This window comes from Lissotriton vulgaris, chromosome 4_1 (genome assembly GCF_964263255.1).
Source record: "Lissotriton vulgaris chromosome 4_1, aLisVul1.2, whole genome shotgun sequence".
NCBI classification, from domain to species: domain Eukaryota; kingdom Metazoa; phylum Chordata; class Amphibia; order Caudata; family Salamandridae; genus Lissotriton; species Lissotriton vulgaris.
The window spans coordinates 2,138,230,744-2,138,257,386 of NC_141691.1; the positions used below are offsets into that span (position 1 = coordinate 2,138,230,744).

Sequence of the window (26,643 nt, forward strand, 5' to 3'; positions counted from 1 at the left end):
CTTTCTGCCACTCAAGATTTTCCACTAGACCGCCAGCTTTCCCAAGGTGAAGGGTCAAGACCTGCAGCGACTGCCCGCATTGAGAAGTCTAGCGGCCAAGAAACATGCTAGGGGGTGCAAATTCTAACTCATGCAAGAACAGACATCACCACATTTCAAGCTGAACTCTGAGTGGGCAAATGTCTGCAAACGGGCCGGAATTTTCCACCCACCTGTAATTTCCAGAAAACCAGGCCTATATTGTATGGAAGTAAGCCTATATTGTATGAAGACGGGGTGAATTGAAAGGGGTGGTTTGCTGCAGGGCTGACTGGCTCAAAGGATGTGCAGCTCTGTCTCAGACACGTGCAGAGATGTGTGCTGGGGAGGATGCTGTGTGCATGGGGGAGGGTGCACAGTGGAAGACATTAAGGGGCGACTTGAACCAGCAACTCCCTAACTGTCACTGAAAGAGGGCTGATCACAGGAGTAAGGCTGGATGGCCATTAGCACAGCAAGGGCAGTGGCACCAGGGCCCAAAGTCTTCAGGGATCTATTGATCCTGATAATTGCAGTATTTTACTACCCCAACAGCAGTCACCTGGGCCATTGTCCTAGCGTGCAGTAGGGCCCCGGCATTGCGCCCTTGCTAGGCTACCGGGCGACAGACCGTCGAATGATTGGAACAACTGGTTGAACCAGGCCTTGGGCAGGACCTTTGGGACTCAGGACCATGAAAAGTTCCATTGAACTGGGAAGAGGGGAGAGGTTTGAGTTCAATATGTGATAGATTGGCTGAGGGTGAGCAAGAGCACAATGATGTGTCAGGTCAGTGGGACTGAGGAGACCTGCTGTGGGGTCTACCATGTCTCCACAAAGTGACCCTCAGAGTCCCTTAGAGTGTCCGGGTGTCCTCCCCCCAGGAGCCCCAGGGCCCCGGAGACAAGAGGAAGGCAGCCACTCCCAGGTGGGGAGCTGGGGGCAGTACAAGGGGTCAGACCCTGAATCAATGCTGCAGCTGCCTCAGGTCACACATCGCCCCAACCACAATGCACTGAGGGAGTGCACTGAAGAAGCACCGAGGGGATGCAATGAGGGGATGCATAAGGCCCCACTGTGAATTAGAGTATGCCTATGGAAGGCTCCTACAGAGGGCGGCTCATTTCACAGGTTTTTTAAAGGAGTTCTCAGATTTGACTCTCAATTAGAACGAGGCAGTGAAATAAAGACATTTGCAAAGGGTCACACAATCTGGTGAAGTGGGCAATTTTGGAATTTAACCTAATGTTCCTGGCACAATTGTTAGCGTCTTCCCCAGCCCTGGAAGCATGCAAACCAAGTACACCACTCAGGAGCTTTAGTTAAACACTTCTTTTTGCCTCTGCACACACTCACGCACTGTGCATTATCTCATACTCAACATTACCCACACCCTAACACCTCCCGCATATAACACAGGTCCTATTTAGAGCCCGCCCTAGAACCACGAGAGCCTCAGTATGCATAAGGCCATTATGGTACATCTCCCCCTTTGTTAAAAAAAAAGTGGTGGACATCATGAAAATCACATTTACTCAATTAGTTGGTGAGGTGGTTCCACTAGTAGGACTGATTCTGTGATCTAAGATGGTTGAGGTTGAACCTGATTGGACAGCCAGGGCATAGACTCAGGTGTAGGAGGCATACTTGATGGCAGGCTGCCTCACAGTTGGCTTCAAGACTCGACAAGTGTCACGGTAAGTGGTTGAAATGTGAAATGTCCCTAGTGATAGATTTCCCGGGACAATGTTCTGTTATTATATGTCCCTTGTGTGCCAGAATCTGTAGAGGATTAGTGGCAAAAGGATTATCCATTTCCCATTTTTCTTTCTGTTTAACCAAGAACCATTCTCCTTTGTCGAAGACCGTCTCCTGGGCATGATTATGCTGAGCAGCATATGTTTTTATTTTCCTTTTGCGAGTAACGTCAGTGTCTCAAACATGGTCATTATTCAGTGATCAATACAAGGTCCACTGAGGCAATTTTGTTCTGATGGCTCTTGCAAATACCATGGATGCTGCACTCACACTAGTTGTGGAGTGAGAAGCCAGTTGACAGGCCTGGATGGCCTGGCACATGGCTTGGTTAAGTTCCGTTCCTTCCATGAACGCTTGTTGGATAACTCTCTTGAGGGTGCCCATGAGTTGTTCAACTACATCATTGGTTTGGGGCCAGAGAGGTGTGCTCCTTTGTGTTTGATGTTGAGATGGACAAGGAACCCTTTAAACTCTTCAGTGTGGGCCATTGTCAGATTTGAGGATCTCATGAATGCCCCATGTTGAAAGATATCATCAGGACGTTCGATGACCTTTTCATGGGTTGTTGATGACACGTCTTCCACCAAACGAAAACATAAATATTCATCTATGACTACCATGAGATGATGCCCATTTCCTAAAGGTCCAACACAATTAACTGCAAATCTCTCCCAGGCATGAGCAGGAAATATTTTCACTGGAGGCTGTGTCACCTTAGGTGACAAACAATTGCAAATATGGTACATTTTCAACTCCTTCTGAACTCGCCCATCTAGTTGAGGGAACCACACTTGATCATGGAGGACTCTTTTGGTGGCTATGATATTATGGTGTCCATCTCCCACCACACTCCTCCACATGGGCATCAAGGGTGATGACCTCAAATGGATCACCTCCTTCCTCAACAGACACATTCAGAGACTACTCCTAACACCCTAATCCTCTGAGTCCAAGAGAATCATCTGCAGTGTCTCTCAAGGTTCCTCCCTCAGCGTCACCTTGTTCAACATCTACATGACCCGCTGGCCAATGTTGTACAAAGCCATGGACTCAACTTCATCTCCTACAAGTGAGGTAGTGTGGCTCACTAGTTAGAGGCGGCAGACCCGAGAGCAGAGGACGGCCCGGGACCAGGGTTTGATTCCCGGCGCGGCAGGTTTCTGGACCAGGGTCAGCGGACTCGATAATTCTCTCGCCTCGGTGCCCACTCTGATCAGCGATCACACTCGGCAACTCTGGGCATTAGCTTGCCTCATCTTCACTAACGGCCCCACCAGACCGCCGGGGATGCCTGGTCTCACCCTGGAGATACCCATTAAGGGACCATCTCTCAGGGAAGCCAGGAAGGGTTTCGCAGCGGTTGAAGCGCCTTGGGACCCTCCGGTAAGTAGTGCGCTATATAAATGCCTATACATACATACATACATACATACACATGGAGAACACCCAGCTCCTCCTCTTGTTCACAGAAGACACAGTCTCCACAAGAACCAACTTCTGTGATGCCATGATAAACATTGCAGAATGGATGAGGGCCAGCTGCCTAAAGTGAGACAAAACATAGGTGGTCATCCTCAGGAGGAACACCTCATCGTGTGGGATTACACCTGGTGGCCCACCAAACTTGGACCCACCCCCACCCTGACAGACAATGCTCGCAACATCCTCCAAATACTCCATATGATCTTCAGGTGGATCCCCATCAAACCGAGGAAAACAGTCATGCAAGCCCTCATCGCCAGCCAACTTGACTATGGAAATACACTCTACCCCGGAAGCCCCACCCAACTCCTCAAACGAACGTGAAACCATACAGAACACCATAGCCAGACTCATCCTCAACCTTCCCAAATGAACCAGCATCACTTCCCACCTCAGAAGTCTCCAGTAGTTCAAGATGCAAACCTACGCCTTCAAATACTCCACAACCAAGGATCTCCATACCTCAACCACCGCCTGATCTTCCACTACCTCGCTAGGCAACTGAGCTCCATCCCCTCGCCCTCATCTACTTCCTCTGCATCCACAGACGCTGCAGTGAAGGTCATTCCTTCCCCTACCTCGGTGCCAAGTCCTTGAACGACCTCGCCTTCTACCTCCTAACCACATCTTCACTGTTGGACTTCGAAAAGGGACTCAAGACCTTGCACCTTGACTAAGTCTCGCAAAACCACAACACCTTGATACCCGCCACTCTGATTAACCAAGCTTTAAAAATACTGATTGATTAATTGATTGATTGATAGATTGATTGATTGATGGGCCAGCTTGAAGACATGCAGTCTTTGGCTTTCTGTATGATGATTCTCGAGCTTCTCATAATGACGCCTTCTTGACAGGTAAATTATCCAGCACATTTTTTAACTTTTGGAATTCAACATCATTGTCAAGACGTTGAGTACTTTTCCTTCATGATTGTGCAGTGACGTAAATAATTAATTTACTCTCTTAATTTCTATGCAGGTAAGTACTTAATCAATAATAACTCAAGTCGGAAAGAAAGAAAACAGAGTCCGTGGTGTTAGAGTTCTTAGGAGTTTTATTCCTCAAAAAGGAATGGTCTAGACCAGGATATCATGTTCTGACCACCACAGGGGTGTCAGAAGGGATAGAGTGAGCTCGCTGCAATTTATTGACAATACATAGCTTATATACTTAATTCATGTCATACGAAACAGTCATAGTAGGCGGAACAGCTGAGAGAAGACAAGATAACAGTATACACGTGTTGCTAGTACGTAATCAAAAGGCGTGGACTAGGCGTGAACTGGAGGTGTGTGCTAGAAACGTCACAGGTAGGTGTCACAAAAGGGTGGCACTAACAGAAATGTTGCAATGTCAGCAGAAATTGGAAACTTGGATGCGCGCGCAGCTGCATGACGTGTGAATGACATGGAGTCGGAGGGTGCAGGGGACTTGACATTTACACTGACGGAAAGAGACAGAAGTCTGGCATGTCAAATCAACTTGTGCTTCTATCATATCTGATATCTGGTATTTAGGAACTAAGCTATCTGGGCAGAAAGGTCTCTAGGGCAGAAGCTATTCTATACTAACTGTGAGTGCGTGTATAAGCGCCTAAGTGTCTGCAGGAGAAGCGTGGGGGCACGGGGCCTTCCATGGAAGCATGGCAACAGAAGCTATGAATTACTTGCACAGAGACAGGTCGGCCCTTTGGCCCTGCAGCTGAAGAGGGATGTTTACTGAAGCTAGCAGGCAGGAATGTATTTTTGGGGAGCGGAACAGATAACTCGAAGGTTATAGTCAATCTTGGCAGGCAGCAGGCTGAGCTGAGCGCGAGGGGCCGCGCTGGAAGTAAGTCAGAGTTCATGGGTACAGAGGCAGCCTGGGCAGAGGCCCTTGGAGTCAGAAGCCAGAAAAGAGGCTCGGTGGCAGAAATTCAGGGGCCTACTCAGCTAGAGCTGAAAAACGGAGAAGCACACCACAAAAAGACGTTGGCATGGCATACTTAGGAACGGACCATTCAACCCATTCAGGGTGGGTTTGAAAGAGGACATGTTAACGTTGGACGCAAATGTATTTGCGTCTTCATAGCTGGTACAGGAGGGAAGTTACATGCACTTTAACTCGTACATGGAGACGGTGGGGTACACGCTAGGGAACACAACTTGATCATAAAATTTATATTTCCTCATTCCCTCCTTGTTCCCTACGGACCCTTCATGATATATCGATCATCATAAATTGATCAGTTTGTTCTTGTAACATAATTTGTTCATCTCTCTTCCGTTGTCTGTTTGAGAGAAAACTGGAATGTTCAATGCACGAAGTGGCACACAGTCCACATATCGCCGGCCCACACTGTAGGCACAGGCAGCAGCTGAATACTATGACAAGGCCAAAACCTAGGAAGGATAGGATCTTCCATCCCCAAGCAGTTAACGTTGTCCAGAACCAACCGGACCAAGTCCAGGTGCCTGGATTCTGATGTATCTGATTTACAATTTTATGCAGATGGGTAATAGCTTGATAGACAGATGGCGCGTTTTGTGGGATGAAAACGCAGCAACTTGACCCGATGACCTTACAGGCTCCACCTCTATCTGCCAAGATGACGTCAATAACAAGACGATTTTGAAGGACAACAACCCGTATAGCAGATTGCTCTTCTGTTAGGTTACCTAAGGCGGAGGCAGTTTCATGTACCACTGCATCAAGTGTTCTAGTTAATCTACGTATTAATTTACTGTTTTGGACAGGTCCTAAAAAGAAAAAGAATCCTTTATTAAAATCAGTGTACTGTTCCCATGCCGTTTCTGTGTAGTCGACAAGTGGGATATCTCTTCTGGGTCTATTCTTTACTAGATTTGTATTTCTATGGTAATCAGGGGGAGCTAGGAAAACAGGTGGCAGAAGGAATGCAATGTAACAGGTACCATCCCAATCTGGAGGTAGACGTATGTATGCGGTATGTCCACAAACAAAACAGGAATGACTGATAGCTTTAAAGGATGATTTACCATGATCACTGAATTCGACCACAGTAGTGCATTTACTATGACCTAAGTGTACTGACCCTTTCTTTCGGACACATAATTCACCAGTGACTGGTAATACTAGCATATGGGGCAGACCTGGTGCAGCCCCGGATTCTACAGTAAGGATCATAAGGCTAATTGTGTAGTTACCTAATCCATATACTTCATTTTCTAGATCAGTTCCTATTCGAGTGGGGAGTCCTTCCTTATCAGGGTAACAGACGTCGAGCAGGACTAAGTTCACGTTTCCCCAAACCCAGCCCCCATCGAAGACAGCAATATCGGGATCTAAAGAATTAATTATTTTAAACCATGCCCCACAGGAGCCATTGTGAGTGAACGGATACGGAAAGAGGGGAAGGGCTCCCTTGTAATTCTGGTAGGGAGGGAGTCGGCCACATATCCAGCAGTCTGTAGCATTGTTAGTCTGATGGGAGTGGTGTAACATACTAATGAATGTGTTGTTGCGCAGCGCAAGTCTGTAAGAGAGTTCGTGTAGAGGTAACTTGCTAAAAGTGTGTTCAGCAGAGACATTGTAAACAGATTGTTCACGCCTGAAAATAGGCCAGTAGATAGGTAGCAGAATGCTAGCAACAATAACTAAGATACTCAGAATAAACATGATTAATAGTGTCACTATACAGTGACTATGAAGTGATTTACAATATGCACTTTTCTTAACTTGTCTCTCTCTCTCTCTATCTCGATCTAGGGGATACATGTCAGAAACTATTTAACCGATTCACCTAGGGGAGGACTTAAACAATTAAACTGTCTGACTTGCTAGATCGGAGTTTCGACCGGTACTCCTCTTGGGAAGTTTTTTCTCGTTCGGTAACTGTAAAGTCTTTTGGCTCAACACAGTCTTTGGTGGGGGTGGATGAGTCTCGGTCTGGTTTCAGTTCATGAAATTTTTTCACATGACTCGTATGGACCCACCCCTTTCTCCCTTCGATCTTGACGGCGGTCCTCGTGGTGAGAAGGACGGTCTTCGGTGCTTTCCAGCGGGGCTCCAGCGGACTCTTCCTGTCGAAATTTCGGACCAGTACCAGGTCCCCAGGACGGACCTCGTGCGGCTTTACATCAGTGTTGTCAGGGAAGGCTGCGGCAACCTGTGAACGACATGATTGGAGTGCAGACATCAAGGAGGCAAGGTAATCTGTCAACATGTTACAATCAACATCAGTGATCTTTTTCGGAATGGGCGTCCCCCACATATTCGGTGGTCTGCCAAAAACCACTTCGTACGGGGATAGCCCTGATCTCGAGTGGGCAACCATTCTCATGTAGAATAGTGCCACGGGCAGGGCGACTATCCAGTCGACCCCTTTTTTCCTGACATATCTTTGCAAGGCGGATCTTTAGTGTCTGGTTATGCCTTTCTACAAGGCCTGCTGCTTCAGGATGTCGGACACAATGAAATTTCCACTGGTATCCTAATAGTAAAGAAACCTGTTTCATTAACTCGGACGAGAAGGGTTGTCCGTTATCTGAGTACACGACACGAGGCAAACCGTATCGTGGGAAAAATTCACGAACCAACTGCCGGGCAGTGGTCGGAACAGTATAATCTGGGACTGGGTAGGCTTCGGTCCAACGGGACAGAGCACAAACAACTACAAGGACATACTTGAATCCTCGACAACGGTCCATCTGGATATAATCCATCTGGAGGACTTCAAAAGGGTGATCGGGGGGATGAAATCCACCTTGCTCTACAGGGACGCTTTTACCTGGATTGAACTGACAACAGATCATGCAAGTACGCACTTTCTGTTTTGCGGCTGCTCGTAGGTGTTTATTGTTCCAGATATTTTGTAAACTGTCTAACATCGCTTTCTCTCCTAGATGTGCTGGGCTATGTGCTGTGTTAATCATGACTTGAACCATAGAGTCAGGGAGAAATCATGTAGATTTTCCCTTCGTCATCCAACCTTGATCTGTCTGGATCCCTCCTAGTTCAATCCATTTCTTTATTTCATCTGGGGTAGCATGTGCCTGAATATCAATTACGTCTAGGGCGGGATCTTTGACTGCCATACACTTTGTCGGTACTATTGTCTTTGTCATGTCAGCTGTCTGAGTGTGAGTCAATGCTGTATGTTTCGCTGTCTGATCTGCCAGGTCATTACCCTGGGAAACAGAATCTGTGACTTTAGTATGTGCTTTACACTTCATGACTGATATGCCCGAGGGCAAATGTATTGCTTCTAACAGTGCTTGAATGAGGGGACCGTGTTGTATCTTGGCACCATGAGAGGTCAGGAAACCTCGTTCTTGCCATAGCATGCCGAAGTCGTGTACGACTCCGAACGCATAACGGGAATCAGTGTATATGTTAACATTTCTGTTCTTGGCTAGTATACAAGCTCGGGTCAGAGCGATGAGCTCTGCTGCTTGAGCAGACATTGTGTCAATACGGTGTGTTTCTTTAACTTCAGTTTCAGTGGTCACTGCATACGCGGCCACTAATTCTCCTGTATTTGTTCTCAGGCATGAACCGTCCACATAAAGTGTCAGGTCTGGATTTGTCAAGGGAACATCTGTTAAATCTCGTCGTGGCTTTGTTACTGCATTAATGATTTCTATACAATCATGCGGGGCTGGATCTGTCATAATTGTAGGTAACAGTGTTGCGGGGTTCAGAATGCTGCAGCGCCTGATTTCTATGTGTGGCTGGAATAACGTTAATTCATAACCTGTCAGTCGTGCTATAGTCAGGTGCTGAGTCTGGGTTCTGTTTAACAGAACCTCTACAGAGTGTGGAACTTGTACTGTTAATTGATGGCCTAAAACAATTGAATCGCTCTGTCTGATAGCTAACGCTGTTGCTGCTACTGACTTCAAGCACGCAGGGAGTGCCTGGGCTACTGAATCCAATGTACTTGAGAAGTAAGCGCAAGGCTTATGTGAACCTGCTTGATCTTGGGTGAGGACAGACAACGCTGTACCATCACGTTCTGTAACAAAAAGTGTAAACGGTTTGCTGTAACATGGTGTCGCAAAAACTGGTGCTTGGCATAAGGCTTTCTTTAATTCTTCAAAAGCTTGTGTGTGTTCCTGATTCCAAGGAAGGACAGTCGATGTTGCTGCCTCCTGTGTCGTTAACTGGATGAGTGGTTTAGCTAGAAATGCATATTGCGGAATCCATTGTCTGCAGTACGAGGTGAGGCCTATGAAGGCCCGCACTTCCTTTTGTGTCTGGGGTTGTGGCATATTCACAATTAACTGAATGCGATCGGGAGTGAGCTGTCTCCCCACTTTGGACAGCAAGTGACCCAAGTACACAACTTGCTGAACACAGAATTGTAGCTTCGAAGGAGACACCTTGTGTCCCTTGTCGGCCAGAAAATGTAAAACTGTCAGCAATGCTTGTTCACATTCGGGCTCACTTCGTGCGGTGATCAGCAGATCATCGACGTATTGCAGTAAAGCGGTGTTAACTGGCATTGTGATACAATCTAGTTGTCTTTTCAGTGCTTGACTGTAGATGCTGGGGCTTTCTGTGAATCCTTGAGGTGCGCGCGAAAATTTGAAACTGCGTCCATTTAAACTGAATCCGAAGAGATATTGGCTCTCTGGATCAATAGGCACGCTGAAGAAGGCGTTCTTGAGGTCAATTACAGTAAAGAACGTTGCTTCTGAATCAATAGCAGTCAATAGGGATGAGATATCGGGGACCACAGGGTACTGTGGAATAATGCATTTATTCAGGTCTCGAAGATCAATCACCAGCCGATATACTGGCAGTGCATTGGGGTCGGTGCGTTTAAGAATCGGAATGATGGGTGAATTACAGATATTGGAGTCGGTCTCTACGACCACTCCTTGGGCTATGAGCTCTTCAATGATTTTCAGTAAAGCCACTACAGCATCGGGTGGTAACTTGTATTGTCTGATTCGGGGTAATACAACTCCTGTCTTGAGTGTAACACGGTATGGTGTAATGTGCATACAACCTACATCAGTTGGGCCTTTTGCCCACAAGTAATCTGGTACATTTTTCAATCTGACATCGAATTCTCGCAAAACATAATGACCCTTGAAATCCCGTAGAAAGAGTCTAACTCCCTCCGGGGAACAGCAGATTATGGCTCCTAAAGCCTTCAATGTTTTAATTCCTAACAGATTTTCTGGACATGATTTTGTAAGTAACAAGTCTGTAACGCGTGATAATGGACCCACAGCCAGGGGGACTGGTTCTGATACTTCATTTACAATGGGCTGTCCTGAAAAACCAAGGGAAACATTCTGTGAGCCTGAGAGGGGTGCCCCTGGGACTTCATCATGGCTGATCGTAGTGCGACTTGCCCCTGTGTCAATTAAAAACTTTCTGTCTTTTCCCAATACGTGACTGTGGACATAAGGACCTTCTTGATCTACAGGAATTTCAATAAGAGGCAAGCCAAATTCCCTCTCTAGGCTGTTTCATGTGTATCGTTGATAATCAGGGTAAGCGGACTGGGCATACTGGTACATCTGTTGTGAAACTTGCTGTGATGCGGCAATGGGCTGTGGCTGTGATACCGCTACTGTCTGTGCTGGAGGTGAAGGAGCATGCATAGGCTGTGTATTCTGTGCATTCTGTGAAGACTGATGCTGGTTATGGTCTTGTCTGGGCGGATGCGGTCTTTCTTTAGTTTTACCTGTTGCTATGTTATGTTTCAGGACTGGGCATTCATGTACGTAGTGACCTGGCTGCTTACAGTAATTGCATGTCCCTTTAACGGGAGCTGTAGTGTGACTATTCTGGGTCCCACCCTTCCTCTGACCATCGGCTGGGACCGTCTGAGCTACTAACATTTTCATCTTCGTGTCTTTCATGCGTTTTTGTTCCTGATCCTGCTCTTCTCTAATTCTGTTCTGATGATATTGGAGCATCTGTAACATCTGGGATGGTGTATTTGCCTGCCAAGTACTTTCAACTTTGTAAACTCGGTTTTTAACTAATGGTAGGGAATTCTCAACTAATTTTGATACAAAAAGATGCGGATATGACTCGCTACTTGGTTTGAGGCCACTATTAATAATGAAACATTTCTCGAATCTTGAATAGAAGTCACTAGTATCTTCATCATGTTTCTGTTTACAGGACGAGATTGCGTCCCAATCTTCCTTTCTCGTTGTCAATAATCTTGGCAGGACCTGTACTATTAAACCTGGTAATGCTTTAGTTTTGTCCCCAAGGCCTACCCCTGGGATACGTTTGCTTTCTTCGTCTTCTATCTCTGCCCATGCAATCATGGTGTCTCCCACCTCCCATTCCTTTTCCTTTAGTTTCTCGTAGATGCCCGTGGGCAACAGTACTTTTAACATTTTCATGATATCATCATATGTGTAATCCCCCATCAGTAACATGTCTTTAAGCTCTCTGTGAAAACCTGCGGGATCTTTATCATGACACGGTACTAGTTTCTTCATTTCTAACAGTTCTAACTTGGTCAGAGGCGTGTGTACATATACACGTTTCAAAAGGTGATTCGTACCCATAACAGGGTGCACTTCTCGTAAGGGGTTCTGACTTTCAATGCCACCCCCGCATTGCATGTGATATGTTTTTCTTTCTGGAGGCGGGGCGGGAACATATTCGGAGCTTATAAAAGTGTCATATCTACGGCGTTGTTCTAGAATTATTTGAATTAATTTGGTACTTAAGCCTCTCCATCTATCCATGAGTAGTGCTTCTAGTGTTTCGTGTAAGGGACCTGGATCAGAATGATGGTTTCTGTATTTGATAAGGAGGTGCTGAATCATGTATACACCTGCTAATTTCTGCTCGTCTGGGGAAAGGTTCAGAAATGTCTGTGCTACTGTGTCATCATTATATATGTCTGTATTTTCGGCCCATGATACGGCTGATCGGGCTAGTTCTTGTTCATCCATAGAGTTGAGTACATGGTACCCTACTCGATCTCGAAGCCTTTTATCAGTTTCCTGGAACTGATGTTCAGCAGAATTCGGGTTTGTCAAGGCAGAGAAAAAAACTCTCTTGCTTTCCGGACGGATACCCTTCCTAAGGTAAGCTCCCTTACCTACATACGCTATAATGTCTGTAGTCTTTACTGGTTCTTCCTGTTCTTCTTCCTCCTCGGAGGAAGCTTTTTCTTTTTCTTTTTGGTGTACTGCTATCACTGCTTTTCTAATTTTTCCACACATACTGACTATGCAAGTCCCCTTGTCATGTTTTCCTTCAGCTATATTTTGACCCCACTTGTTCAGTGCATCTAATTCACTCTGATCTGTTCCAGGCCTGTCTCGTTCTCTTATTAGGCAATTTATGAAAAATCGTAGTATCTGTGCTTGAATGTCAACTTTCTGTTTCCCCATGGCTTCCTTAATACTGTCAGGGTCTTTCCCTGTCTGAACAAACTCATATATTCTATCTAGGCGCTCCTTCATTCCTACATAGCATAGCAAGATATCAGTAGCAGATCTTAACCGTAGTGATGCCAATATCATTAGATCGTCCTTTCCGGGTACTGGATCGTATCTGCAAACCGAAATGTTTTCTTTAAATGCGTCAACGCGGGGTGACCTGAACGTGAGAGGACTCTGCATATCCCTGAGATTTAATCTGTGTGTTAATGGCGGGGTCCGAGGACCCGCGGTCGCACCTCCTGAAGCGGAGGCTTGTGCAGTATCTCCCTGTGGAGTCGGTATCTGAACTTGAATTTGTCGTTTAGTTGCATCAGGTAAACGTTGTTTCGGTAGGTCTATTTTGGGTGCGGGAAGTGGCGGGGCTGGCGGAACGGGGGAGGTCTGTCGCGGTATTGGCGGAACATGATCTGGAGGCGGGGTGCCACCCCCGTCCCTGTCAGTAGGCAAGACACGAACAGGCAGATTGGTATAAGCCGGTGCTACATCCTCTAGATAAGAATTTAGGAATATGTCTTTAGTAGTCTTATGCATTACTTTAGTTGGAACTAATGGTGGCGGTAAGTTTTTCGGTATTTCTGATAGGGCCTCAGGTGTACCCTCGGCCGCGAGATACATACCGTTTATGAGATTGTTTCGTGCACGGTCTATTTGTTCTGTTTTTACTCGGATCCCCTCGGTAACTAGTTCGTTTTCTTGGGCTTTCTCTGATTCTTTAAGTCTATCTTCTCTACGTAGTTCTCTTTCAGCACGCTTATGTGCTTCCTTACGCCAAAATTCTATGGCATCTTTCTGAGATTGTCTAGCTTTCTTTTTCCATAATGCCTCTTCTACCTTCATGATGCACTCGGCATCCCATGTTCCGGTAACGGGCCATCTGTGTCTTTCGTCTAGATGTTTGGTATAGTCGGCCCATAAGTCTAGATACAATATGGCATCTATGCCATGTTTATGGTACATAAAGTTACCTGGAGTGTCCCTAGGGGGAATAGGAATTTCTTCCTCCAGTATCCCTTTCCTAGTTCCTATCTGCTTTAACTTGTTAAAAAACGGCATCTTGTTACTTAGTACAGAATGCTCAATCCTTACTACTTAATACTGAATACGGCTAGTTATACAAGAAACACAATAATGCACATAAAAACGGTCACATTCATACCACAACATTAATCACATGAAAAGACATTTTTAGACATAGATGACTACCCCCTATACTGGATGTACTGCTAAACAGTACAGATACACTGGTGTAACAGTGCAGAAATTCAGACTAGATATACTGCTAAACAGTACAGATACACTGCCTAAAAAAACAGTGGAGACCGGACTTGTGTACCCAAACCCGTCTAGATACGTCCCAGCAATGGTACTCACCGGGAGGCACGGAAACAGAAGGCCTCGGAAAACTCGACTGGACTCGACTCGACACTTCGGAAAACTTCGGAAAAAACTTCGGAAACCTGGGTGGGCCTCTTGACACCTCGGACCTTGCTTCTTTCGGCTAGGCTCTGGTCGGGATCCTCCGCACTCCTCACCGCCTCGTCTGGGTACTGATCGCAGTCTTCGTCACCTCCGTGGGTCAGAGGGAGATGCAGGAAATCCTGCCGGTACGCGTAGTTTCCATCTAACTGATGGCAGGGGACACAGCTTGCAATGCACCAACCGGCGCGTGAGGTGGGGGAGGGGTCCCTGTTCGGGCGCCAAAATGACGTAAATAATTAATTTACTCTCTTAATTTCTATGCAGGTAAGTACTTAATCAATAATAACTCAAGTCGGAAAGAAAGAAAACAGAGTCCGTGGTGTTACAGTTCTTAGGGGTTTTATTCCTCAAAAAGGAATGGTCTAGACCAGGATATCATGTTCTGACCACCACAGGGGTGTCAGAAGGGATAGAGTGAGCTCGCTGCAATTTATTGACAATACATAGCTTATATACTTAATTCATGTCATACGAAACAGTCATAGTAGGCGGAACAGCTGAGAGAAGACAAGATAACAGTATACACGTGTTGCTAGTACGTAATCAAAAGGCGTGGACTAGGCGTGAACTGGAGGTGTGTGCTAGAAACGTCACAGGTAGGTGTCACAAAAGGGTGGCACTAACAGAAATGTTGCAATGTCAGCAGAAATTGGAAACTTGGATGCGCGCGCAGCTGCATGACGTGTGAATGACATGGAGTCGGAGGGTGCAGGGGACTTGACATTTACACTGACGGAAAGAGACAGAAGTCTGGCATGTCAAATCAACTTGTGCTTCTATCATATCTGATATCTGGTATTTAGGAACTAAGCTATCTGGGCAGAAAGGTCTCTAGGGCAGAAGCTATTCTATACTAACTGTGAGTGCGTGTATAAGCGCCCAAGTGTCTGCAGGAGAAGCGTGGGGGCACGGGGCCTTCCATGGAAGCATGGCAACAGAAGCTATGAATTACTTGCACAGAGACAGGTCGGCCCTTTGGCCCTGCAGCTGAAGAGGGATGTTTACTGAAGCTAGCAGGCAGGAATGTATTTTCGGGGAGCGGAACAGATAACTCGAAGGTTATAGTCAATCTTGGCAGGCAGCAGGCTGAGCTGAGCGCGAGGGGCCGCGCTGGAAGTAAGTCAGAGTTCATGGGTACAGAGGCAGCCTGGGCAGAGGCCCTTGGAGTCAGAAGCCAGAAAAGAGGCTCGGTGGCAGAAATTCAGGGGCCTACTCAGCTAGAGCTGAAAAACGGAGAAGCACACCACAAAAAGACGTTGGCATGGCATACTTAGGAACGGACCATTCAACCCATTCAGGGTGGGTTTGAAAGAGGACATGTTAACGTTGGACGCAAATGTATTTGCGTCTTCATAGCTGGTACAGGAGGGAAGTTACATGCACTTTAACTCGTACATGGAGACGGTGGGGTACACGCTAGGGAACACAACTTGATCATAAAATTTATATTTCCTCAGCAGCAATACGTTCTTTAAGAATGATTGTGTATTCATCCGTACTGGTGGCAGCAATTAATTGATCCGATAGAGCCGCTGTAGTGCCTAACCTCACGATAAAGTTAATATTTGCATTGTTATCCACAAACTTTTTGCCTTCTTCCGCCTATTTTTCCTAACATTCTTTTTGTTAACTTTAGGACTCTGGGCACTTTACCACCGCCAATCAGTGCTAAAGTGCACGTACTCTCTCAACTAAATGTAGTGTGATTTGTTTACACCAGTTTAGCATATTTTATTTACTTTTAAGTCCCTTGTACAGTGGTTTACCACATATCAGGGGCTGTAATAAAATACTACTAGTGGCCCTGCAGCACAACTTTTAGCCTTTCAAAACTGTCTCATGCCTGTCACTGCAGGGCCTGTGTGTGTCGTTTACTCCCACTTTCACTTGGCATTAAAAACTACTTGCTAATCATTAAATTCCTACGGTAGTCCTATGGGCAGGGTGCTGTGCAAGTTGAAGGTAGAACACATGCCTTCATGTGTGGCATGTCCCGGTAGTGACAAACAGCTTCTTTTGTTTCCCACTGCTGTGAGGCCTACTGATCTAATAGGCTAGAATTGGAAATTTCCTTATATATACTTAAGTGGAACTTCCTGACCAGAACAGGTTGGCATTTCCATGTTTGGAATGTTTAGCAGGGTAGTGATAAATCCTGCTTACAGGTGTAGTTGGATTTTACATTACTATCTTAGTAATGCCACAAGGTGCATGCTTTCCAGACATCTCTGAAATAGGAACGTCTGGGTGAGAGAGGGGTTCCATCTGCACTCATGTGCATACTGTGTTGTTCCTGGGCTGGGAGAGGGAGGAGTTGGTAACACTGTACCTTTGTTTAGGGTGTGTCCTGGAGCCAGGGCTGGGTTGAAAAGGATTCTTGTGCACTTCTAAGGGTTCCTTTGAAGTAACCCCTTCAACAAAGACAATTTTGAGTATAAGTACAGGGGCTCTAACCCCATGATTTAGACACTACAAGGGATGTGTAGCCAGAAGCTGATGGGTCTACATACTGCACATTTTCGAAGGACTGCTGTGCTGCCGGGAGGACCCTCCATTATGATTACCCGCTTTGTTGTTCTGGCCGAATGCCTGTTGGGCTGCTGGAGGGATTGCCACTTTACCCAGTACTTTTTTGCGCTGGCTTGCCGTCCCGACGATCCCTGTGTGCTCCCCAAGTGTTCTCCAAGGATCCCAGCATATAGTGAGCGCTGTTTACTGCTCCTTATGTTTCACAGTCAGTGTGTTATTTTCTACATCGGGTTTCTTTAGCACATGATGAGTGCTGTCTATCCTCTTCTGTGGTCATAGAATTAGCAGATGGTGAACATTTTTGGAATCGCCATAAAAAGGCACGTGTGACATGTACTTTGAAAGCCTTGTGTTTTATGCCATCCCAAGGGAATACGAGACGTGCAGGCCTCTGGAGAATGCCCCATTCAGAGGCACCAACATCCAGCATACGAGATCTCCGCATCCTAGGTACTGCCGAAGACATGCCAGTGCTGTTCCTCTCACCAGAGTGGCCCAAGGAGCAGCCCCCCTGAAGATTTGTGCCACGCCAAGAGAACCTGCCTCAGCATGGCATCTCCAGACAAAAAGGGAAGCTGTGCAGAGGGGAGCTGACTTCCGGCACAGGACTGTTCCCTTGAGACACAGGTTCAGACTGATTTGCATACGGCCATGTCTGAACTGGGGTGGCGGAGTGAGCTAAAGAATGATGCTGGATTAAACCCAGATCAGTTGACTAGGGGTGAGGGATTGCAATGTATCAACCGGTATTTCAGTGTGTACTACTTGACTAGATGATTTTTATCGGCTTTGTATATAGATGCAAAGACAGGTATTGCAACTCATGTATATCTTCTTTTTATGATACTATGCATGGTAAATATGTGATTGGTTCATTCTATTTTTATACCTGCTTAGTTTCTATCTATTGTAATCAAATGATTAATGCATAAAGTATTTTTACTACTACTAATGGGGTAGCAAAGTTGCAAATGTATCTCCAGCAATAACTGACCATCCCGAGAATGGATCATAGCATGGTAACATCTTGGGAGGGTATGTGGATGATAGTGCTTGCACTTTGTCTTGGTCTGGAGTCATTGTCCCTTCAGAGAATTTGTTTTGTTCAAACTCCTACATTGCAGCGTTCAGAGTGAGACCAGCATCAAAAAGTAATTAGCATACTTGGTTAAGGGCTTTATCATGTTCTTCTTGTCTTCTCCCAAAGACCAGTATGTCATCACTGTAATTGAAAGCATGTGTAACAGGATGGATTACTCGGCAAATGATGTCGTGAAATATCTCTGCAGCTGAAGATACTCCAAAACTCTGTCTCTTATATCTAAATAAACCAACATGAATCAAGAAAGTAGTAATGTACCTGCAGTTCTCTTCCTGCTTGAGTTGATGGTATCCTTTATTCTGGTCAAGACAAAAAAACACATTGGCTCCATTCAACTGCATACTCATGTGCGAACCAGGGTGTCTCTTCCTCTCAATGGCTTTGTTTGCTGGCGCATATCAACGCAAATATGCACCTATCTATTACTGACCTTTTTTTATACTACTACTCTAGGGGAAACCCATGGTGTGGGGTCTGTGAAGCACTTGATGATTTCATGTTTTAGGAGTGTTTCCAACTCTTTCTCTACGGCTTCTTGTAGATGGAAAGCAACTTTGCAGTGTTACTGAACAACAGTGCAAATGTCTTCATTGATCTGAAGCTTTACCTTCATTTTCTTGAGCTCGCTGAGGCCATGGAATAATGACGGGAATTGACTTGTGATGTCAGACTGAGTACAGAGATTGTCGTTGAGGAATATAACCCCCAAGTCTGCGGTGGTGACAAAGCTGACCAAACAGGCACTTGATGAAGTCCTTGCAGAATATGAATGGTGGCTTGCACCGGTGTCTTCTTGTGTCGCATTTTGGCTCTTCATGACCCCTGGCTTTGGAATGGCTCAAATGCCACCCAGTATACACTTGTGGGCCTGAAGGATTGAGGTAATGAGGTACAGGTGATAGGCAGTTAAACCTCTCCACTGCCATGGTGTTAACTGATGCACTACTATCTATCTTGAATGTTGTAGGGTGATCATTCACTTTCAATGTGATTTTAAGGCAGTGTCCAAATAAATTTAGTTGCTTTACCTGGTAATATGTCCTTGACTTTCCTTACAGGCAGTTAACCCCACATGTGCATGCCGTCCTCCGTCAAACATTATTAGCATACATCCATCTTCTTCACTGGCACTCCATAATGATGTTGCGGAGCCTTTGTACAAGGAGCTTGGCAATGACTGATTTTGTCTGGCTTCTACTTGTAGTTTATTACTCTTTTTGATTTTGTGTGCCCTGGTGAGAATGCTTCTAGAACATTCTATCGTCCATCTTTTCTTTTCATTGTGACCCACCTGATTTTTCTTTCGCTTGGCACATGGTTATGAAACGATTTATTTTTTCACAACCTTTGCAGACCTGCCCGATGGCCAGATATTCACCTTCATGGGAAAACAAAATTCCACGTCAAAAATATAATTTTTTTGTCTTTGACAACATCGGCTTGCATGCATCTTGTTTATGAATAAAAAAAGAGAACCCAGTAAAATGAAAGATTAGCAATTGGCAAACCCTCCACAAAGAAAGAAAAACTCTGTTTTTCTTAGAAATCTCTCACCCACCAGGGTTGCCCCTTGGTGGCATGCTTCATCATTGGGGTTCTCCCAGATCTGCTACGGATTGAGGTGTGCTGTGACCATGTGAAATAAGCAGCAGCACTTTTTTAGTGTTGTCTATGATGAAGACGGTGGTGTGGGAGGGGAGTAGAGTGAATGTTCTATACAAGTTTAAAAATAAGGGACTAGTAGCTTGCCCTACTTTATTCCTGCCGCTAGTCGGAATGATTAAAATCAGGGAAAAAATAGGGAGAAAGAAAAGGGTGTCAATAAATCTATTCCTTTCTGGTCAACATTTTTCGAGCCATGCCCCTATTGGCTCTTCGTCAGGATCTAAGGAACCTACCCCTAGATGCATCAACGTTGTCATTTGCGATTCCTTATTTGCGAAAAATAAGAAATCGCAAATAAGGAATCGCAAATTGCAATGCATCATTAATTTCGCTATTTTATTGAGATTCGGTAAAAATCCCAATTTTTACCGAATCGCAATAAAATTGCGAGTTTCAAATAGCGAATTCGCAATTCCCATTCATTCCTATGGGCTGAAATGCCCATAGGAATGAATGGGAATTGCGAATTCGCAATTTGAAATCGGAATGCATCAAAGCCTTTCAAGGGTGGAGAGGGGGGGTCCAAAGGACCCCCCCCCTGCACCCATGAAATGCACCATTACATGTGAGTTACATACACACATGTCCTAAGGACATGTGTGTCTGTAACTTAGAAGTTTACAAAATGCATTTTTATGCGTTTTTAAACATTTTTGCAAATTACCATGAAGTTCAACTTCGTGGTAATTTGCATTTGCAATTTGTAAAATCGCAAATGTTTTGAGGATGATGCATTGCATTTAAGGAATCGCAAATTTGCGATTCCTTAAAAGCAATCGCATTTTTGGAACTCGCAAAAAATTGCGATTTTCCAAAAATGCTTGATGCATCCCAGAAACCAATTTAGGAAGTGCAAAAGGCCGATTTTTGGGAATCGCACCGTTTGCACTTCCTAAAAAGGTTGATGCATCTAGGCACTAGTTCCTATTGGTATCACTCCTCAAAAGTTTCTATTGGGAACACATTTTATTGCATGCCAAGCAGAATCACACAACCTATATACAAACTTAATCTCTTAAATTAAGATTTTTCTCAGTTTAGGAGTAGTATTGTTAGGACTCCTATCTTTACTACTCCTAAACTGCGAAAAATCCTAACATTAATACTTTCGGTATTCACAGAAGGCATTGCCTCAGTAGAAGGCATCACACTCTGCATACAATTGTGCCTTACCCAAACATTATCAATTGCCAGAAATCATATCTATGTACATGAATAGGGCTGTGTAACCCTGGCTGGAGGCCAAAGGGTGTGACTTCAAGGAGCATGAGCTACACATCCACCCAGCACTCAGCAGGGCACACATTTGTACTTCTCAGTAGAACCTCCCGCACGGTGCCAGCGACAGCTCTCTGCAGACATGAAGAACTGGTTCATCTCTCTCCTGCTTGCCTCCCTCTTCATTGCCATCGGTAAGACTCTCCCTGCATACAGATACTACAGTCTGGGACTCCTTGTGATTTTTCACCTGTGGTCCAGGGGGTGTGGAGCTTTGCGGAGCTCCTCACTTCTGAATCTATGTGGAGCTCTGTTGGGTTCATGACCTATGGACCTACCTGTGTGGAGCTCCCTGTGGGTTATCACCTATGGTCCTGAGGGTGTGGAGCTTTAAGGGAATCCTCGCCTCTGGATCTGTGTGGAGCTGTGTCAGGTGCGTCCTTCTGCACCTGTTAGTGTGGAGCTGCTTGTGCCTTGTTATCTGTGGTCCTAAGGGAGTGGAGTTGTAAGGTGCTCCTCACCCCTGGATCTGTGTGAAACTGTGTCAGGTTTGTCCCTATGCACCTGTTAGTGTGGAGCTTCTTGTGGCTTGTCTCCTGTGGTCCTGAGAATGTGGACTTGTAAGGGGCTCCCCACCCCTGGATCTGTGTGGAGCTGTGTCAGGTTTGTCCCCATGCACCTACTGGCGTGGGGCTGCTAGTGGCTTGTCTCCTGTGGTCCTAAGGGTGTGGAGCTGTGAGGGGCTCCTCACCTCTGGATCTGTGTGGAGCTGTGTCTGGTTCATCCCTATGTACCTACTTGTGCGAGGCCAATGGAGGCTCTGCATGGTCAGACAGATATGGAGCTTCCTGGATGGGTCTCTGTGGGATTGGCCACTCTTGAAGTTACCTGTGGGGCTATGCAGGCTTTGTTTTCATATAGAAACCTGTGTTTGTCTGTGCAGATGTGGTTACCCAGGGAGTAATCTGTAGACCTCTTTAGAGGCTGCACCTATACACCTTATGAATAAGTGGTCATCTGCTGTTGACCAGCTCCATCACTTTTGTCTAGTGATGGAGCTGTGGATACCCATGAGGCTTTATACAGGTGGCTACCCGTGGACACCTGTGGAGCGCGGCAGTACTGGCCTCCTGTGAACACTTATGTGAATCTTGTTAAAGGCTGCACCTGTGTGAATCTCTCTAAAAGTGGTAATCTATGAACATCTTTGTGGCACTTTGGAGTGATGGTCACCTTTCAACACCGATTATGCTTTGTGGTGCTGATTACCTGCGGACAATTGTGGGGCTCGGCAGGGCTAGCCACTTATTGATACCTTTGAATATCTCTCTACCGATGGTCATCTTTGGAATTTCCTGAGGGGCTTGCAAGGCTGTTCACCTGTTGTCACAAATGGGGCATTGTGGGCCATGTGTGGCAACCTGTGGGGTTAGCCACCTATGACTACTTGTGTAACTCTATCTCTGACTGATCACCTAGTGAGATCCCAGTGGGGCAGTCAAGGATGGTGGCCTATGCACAGCAGATGGGCTCTGTAGGCCACCTGTGGACTCCAGTGGGGATCGGTAGGACTAGCCTCCTATGGACATCAGTGTGCATCACTGGAGGTCTAGAAATCTTTGGAATAACTTGCAAGCCTCTTGTGGGCTGGTCACTTTAGAAAGCCTTTGGGGCTCTATTGGGCTGCCCACCAATGTGGATCTCTGAGGGGCTGGTTTCCTATCTCCTTCAACCCCTGCCACCAAACACCACCCCACGTATCCCAAACAAACAATTTGGCATTATATTGATGGAGCTCAGCAGTGAGCCGTTTAGGGGCGTTGGGGGAGGCTAAGCGATGTTTGTGTTTAGGTCAGTCACTGTTCTGATGTATTCAGCCAAAGACTGACCTGGGAGCACAAATGGGCCCCCGGTTGCCTCATTTGTTTACTATATGGTACTGCCCTGTATTCATCAGAACCTGGGTTGTGAAGCATTGTAAAAAAAACTAAGGGGCTTATTACTTCTGTAAGTCCGCCATCATTCTAGGGATATGGATCACCCGCCTACAAAGCGTCTGTCCCACAGGTGGAACTACATAGCGACGGCCACCAGGGCGGCTAAACGTCCCATTTTTTTCCATTGGAGGCGGGTGCTGCTGGCTTTAGAACCTGCTGCAATGTCAAAAAAAGCACTTTTTGCACTTTCCTTCACTATGTTGCAGGCACCATGCGGTGCTTGCAACATGGTGCAGGGAAATGTAGGGGGCACCATAGTTGGCTCCAAGTGCAAAACTGGAATGCCCCTGCTTAAGGGTGGCCCGCTATGGGCCCCCAAAGTCCATCCCTGCCAGCATTCCCATGGCAGGTGAACCTCCATGGAAAGACTGTCAGGGATGGACATCCTAATCCCGATGGCGGTGCTACTATTCTGGGGATGCGGAACGGTCCAACAGGCAATCAGAATGATTGCTCCTGTCGGACCGATGGGGGTCAGACTTTCCATCCATCAGCACACCGCCCATCATCAAAATCAGCCTGTCAGTGGCGGGCTCACTGAAAGTGTGAGTCTATAATTCTCTCATACAAACAAAGTACTGCATTGAATCAAATTCACACCACTTCATCTGCCTGGTAGAATCAAAAGTAATTCCACATAATAGTCATGGCATCATCCATATGGAATACTGAATATATTGTGAGCAATCAAGGTACTTAAATATAAGCATGCTGGTGCTAATATATGTGGGTGTAAGAAATTGAGGTATTGGTTGGGTGGTGGGTGAAACCTTACTGGGGCAACAACAAAAATCATTGACAGGGTGAACCACAAAGTCACTAATTTAACTGGTGCTTAACTCTCTTGTAGTTTGACACAAAAGCAGACAGGCTTGATTTAGAGGCACTGTGAAAAATATTTATGTAGCACACAAACAGTAATAAAGTGAAAACACAAAACAAGAAAATTCCCCAAATAATTTAGGTAAATAGGATACCTTGTAATAAATAAAATATGACCAAAATAGCAAAAATCCAATCAGTAGAATTGCAGGTAGGCACTTTAGAGATTTAGATTAAAATAGTGCCTAAAAGGCAAGCACAAACAGTACTCATGGTCATCTAGTTATTCTGGACTGGGGGAAAGTCTCAAGTTCAGGCTACCTGCAATAGAGCACAGGCCAGAGACAGGGACCAGGTTAGCCTCACTAATAACGGTACCTGCTTAAAGTCTGTTGAGAAGAGTGTAGTTCCACGGTGGAGGAGACTGGGAGGAGTCATCGCTGTAGAGTGAAGAGCAGGTCAGGTGGTGTGGGCACTCATTTCTGTAGCCAAAAGATCTGGTTGAGCATCATGGACAGACATGGCTCATGCTTCGTGTGGCGGTCACCATGGGATGTAGTTGCGGTAGCACGAAGTGTCAATCTCGCATTATCGGTCATCACTGGGGGCCACTGTAACGCAAAGAGTCCGGTTCACAGAGCTACACATTGGTGGTCATTGCAGGAAGACGGATCTCAGTGCGAATGTGCCCATTCTTGTTTGGGAACAGTGCAACATTTCAGGATTTCTCTCTTCCTTGCGGAGGAGTGTACTCTGATGCCACCCAAGAGCCTGCTTCACAAAGATAAACTTACACTTTTGTGAAAGTTTACTACTTTTCAGTTTTCACAAAGGTAATCGTAGACCAAACGGCTAACTTTACTACTTTTCAGTATTCACAAAGGTAAAGTTGGACCAAAAGTCTAACTTTACTAGTAGTAGCTTACCTTTATGAATATGGAAAAGTAGTATAGTTAGTCTTTTGGGGTACGTTAGATTTTTGGATTAATTTTACCTTTGTGAATGCCAAAAAGTGGAACAGTTAGACTAAGTTAGACTTGAATTGGGCCCCAAGTATCCAGGTCCTGGAGAGGCACCACTTGGGGATCAGGCACTAACTCTAGCAAAGGCCAGCAGAGATCAGACAGGTCCAATTGCAGGTCCAGACAGGTCCAGTTGTAACAGGTCAGCTGATCAGTTGTAGGGAGGCCACTGGAGCATTTTGTATCCCTGTAGCTCAGAAGAGGAGGTCAGCTAACTGACCCTTAGAGGCACTCAGGTTAGATTTGGATCACAGGAGCAGGCCCGGTCTTCCTTTTCGGAGAGCACGGCAGGCTTCAAGGAGTAGGGAAATCCTCTGGGGAACAAGGCAAGCCTCAAGGAAACAGGGAAATCCTCTGGGGAACAAGGCAGGCCTCATGGAGCAGGGAAATCTTCTGGGGAACAAGGCAGGCAGCTGGTTGTAGCAAGGCAGTAATCTGGGAAACAAATCAGGCCCAAGCAGCAGAATCATCCTCTTGGGGAAACACAGTCCTTCTTCTGTAATCCACAGGTCCAGGAGTGTACTGAAGAGGTGCTCTAAGGGTCCACTATGTATACCCGGTACCATCCTTTGAAGTGTTACAATTCTCTATACTATCCCCACATCTAGTTCTAGAAAGTCCTTCCTTTCCCCTTGCAAAGCCCCAACAAGTCTGGAATGAAAAAAGGCTGGTGTCGGGGTCCTTTGAAGGCTATCACTTTGAAGTGTAAGTGGGAAGGGAAGAGCTCCACCCACATCCATCCTGGCAGGATGGAACATCTGCCTATATCCTGCCTATATCCGGTTCCCATTGTCTCACAATCTGACAGGAATACACAAACACTAACAACAGAGCCTTTCACAGTCATGGAACCCGGGATATTGGCAGAAGGCACACATGGTTAAAAGAAAATGTTAAGTTTCTAAAAGTAGCATTTTCAGAGTCGTGACATACAATCAGTCTATTGCAGTCCAAATTTGACATGCCTGTCTGCTCCCAATCAAAGGTTAGCACGTATTAAATGCAATAAGGTAACCCAATGTTATTCAATCAAAGTGATAGGCCTTACAGAAGTGAGGAGCAGATTTGGGAGTTCTCCACTACATTGACATTTAAAACTTAAGCCCACATGTCTTACTTTTCAAAGACAATGTTCGTTGCCCCATGGCTTTAAGTATTTTGGGCTGACTTATAAGTATTAAAAAGGAAGGTTTAGGCCTAGCAAAATGTTTATTTTGCCTGTTCGAAATGGCAGATTAAAACTGTATTTCAGGCTGCAATGGCAGGCCAGAGATATGTTTAAAAGTGCTACTTATTTGGGTGACACAGTGGGTGGCACAATGAGTGCTGCAGACCCACTAGTATCATGTAATTCAAAGGCCCGGGGTATAGCTCTTACCATATACTATGTTGTTGTCATTTTATGTTAAATTAGTTTTGTACGGCGCACAGCTACCCAACAAGGGGTTCCCAGCGCCAAGCCTGAAGGAGCAGAAAAGAAGAAAAAAGAAAGAAAAGTAAAAAACGGACCATGACTTATTGGTTGAAGAATCAGGTTTTTAAAAGTTTGCATGAAGTTTTATTACGAAGCGCGATGGGAAGAGAATTCCACAGGGATGGGCCAAGGTAAGCAAACAAATAACCTCCCATTATTCTAAGTTTAATCTTGGGAACCAAGAATTTTACCTGAGTGGTCAATCGTAATAGACGAGAAGGTTGGTAGGGGTGGACTAGGTCTTACAGGTATTTAAGAGCAGAGCCGACCTTGTCCATCAATAGTTCTTTTTGCATTTGTCACCGGGTATGCTCAGACGTGAGTCCCGTGCTCTCCATGCCACTGGATTCAAGCTATCCTGGCTGAAGAGTGGTGAAACCCCGAAACCGGTCCTGGGATGCTTGTTTCCAGTCCAGGAAGGACCTGACCAAGCAGTTCGGGCTGGACTGTTTCCATTGGGTCCAAACTGGAATGGCATGGTGAGCAAAAAAATGATGGATTTAGGCCCAGATCTCTGTACTGGGGTGAATGTATGACATTGTTCTGCATTCTGTCCATCAACTGTTCTTTTTGAATTTGTCACCCCGAGTCGGACGGGTATGCTCAGACGTGAGTCCTGTGCTCTCCGTGCCACTGGATTCAAGCTATCCTAGCTGAAGAGGGGTGAAACCCCGAAATCGGT

General features: G+C 45.8%; 1 protein-coding gene across 2 annotated transcripts in view; it reads left to right on the forward strand.

The window, feature by feature from the left end:
* Positions 1-20,691: 20,691 nt before the first annotated feature.
* The window catches only part of LOC147725241 (uncharacterized), a 140,257-nt gene continuing 134,305 nt past the window's right edge, over positions 20,692-26,643 (forward strand). For both annotated transcript variants that reach the window (XM_086967147.1, XM_086967148.1), the window contains exon 1: positions 20,692-20,840. In XM_086967147.1, the coding sequence (XP_086823273.1) occupies positions 20,789-20,840 (52 nt within the window). In that variant the 5' untranslated portion in view covers positions 20,692-20,788. The remainder of the gene's footprint in view (positions 20,841-26,643) is intronic.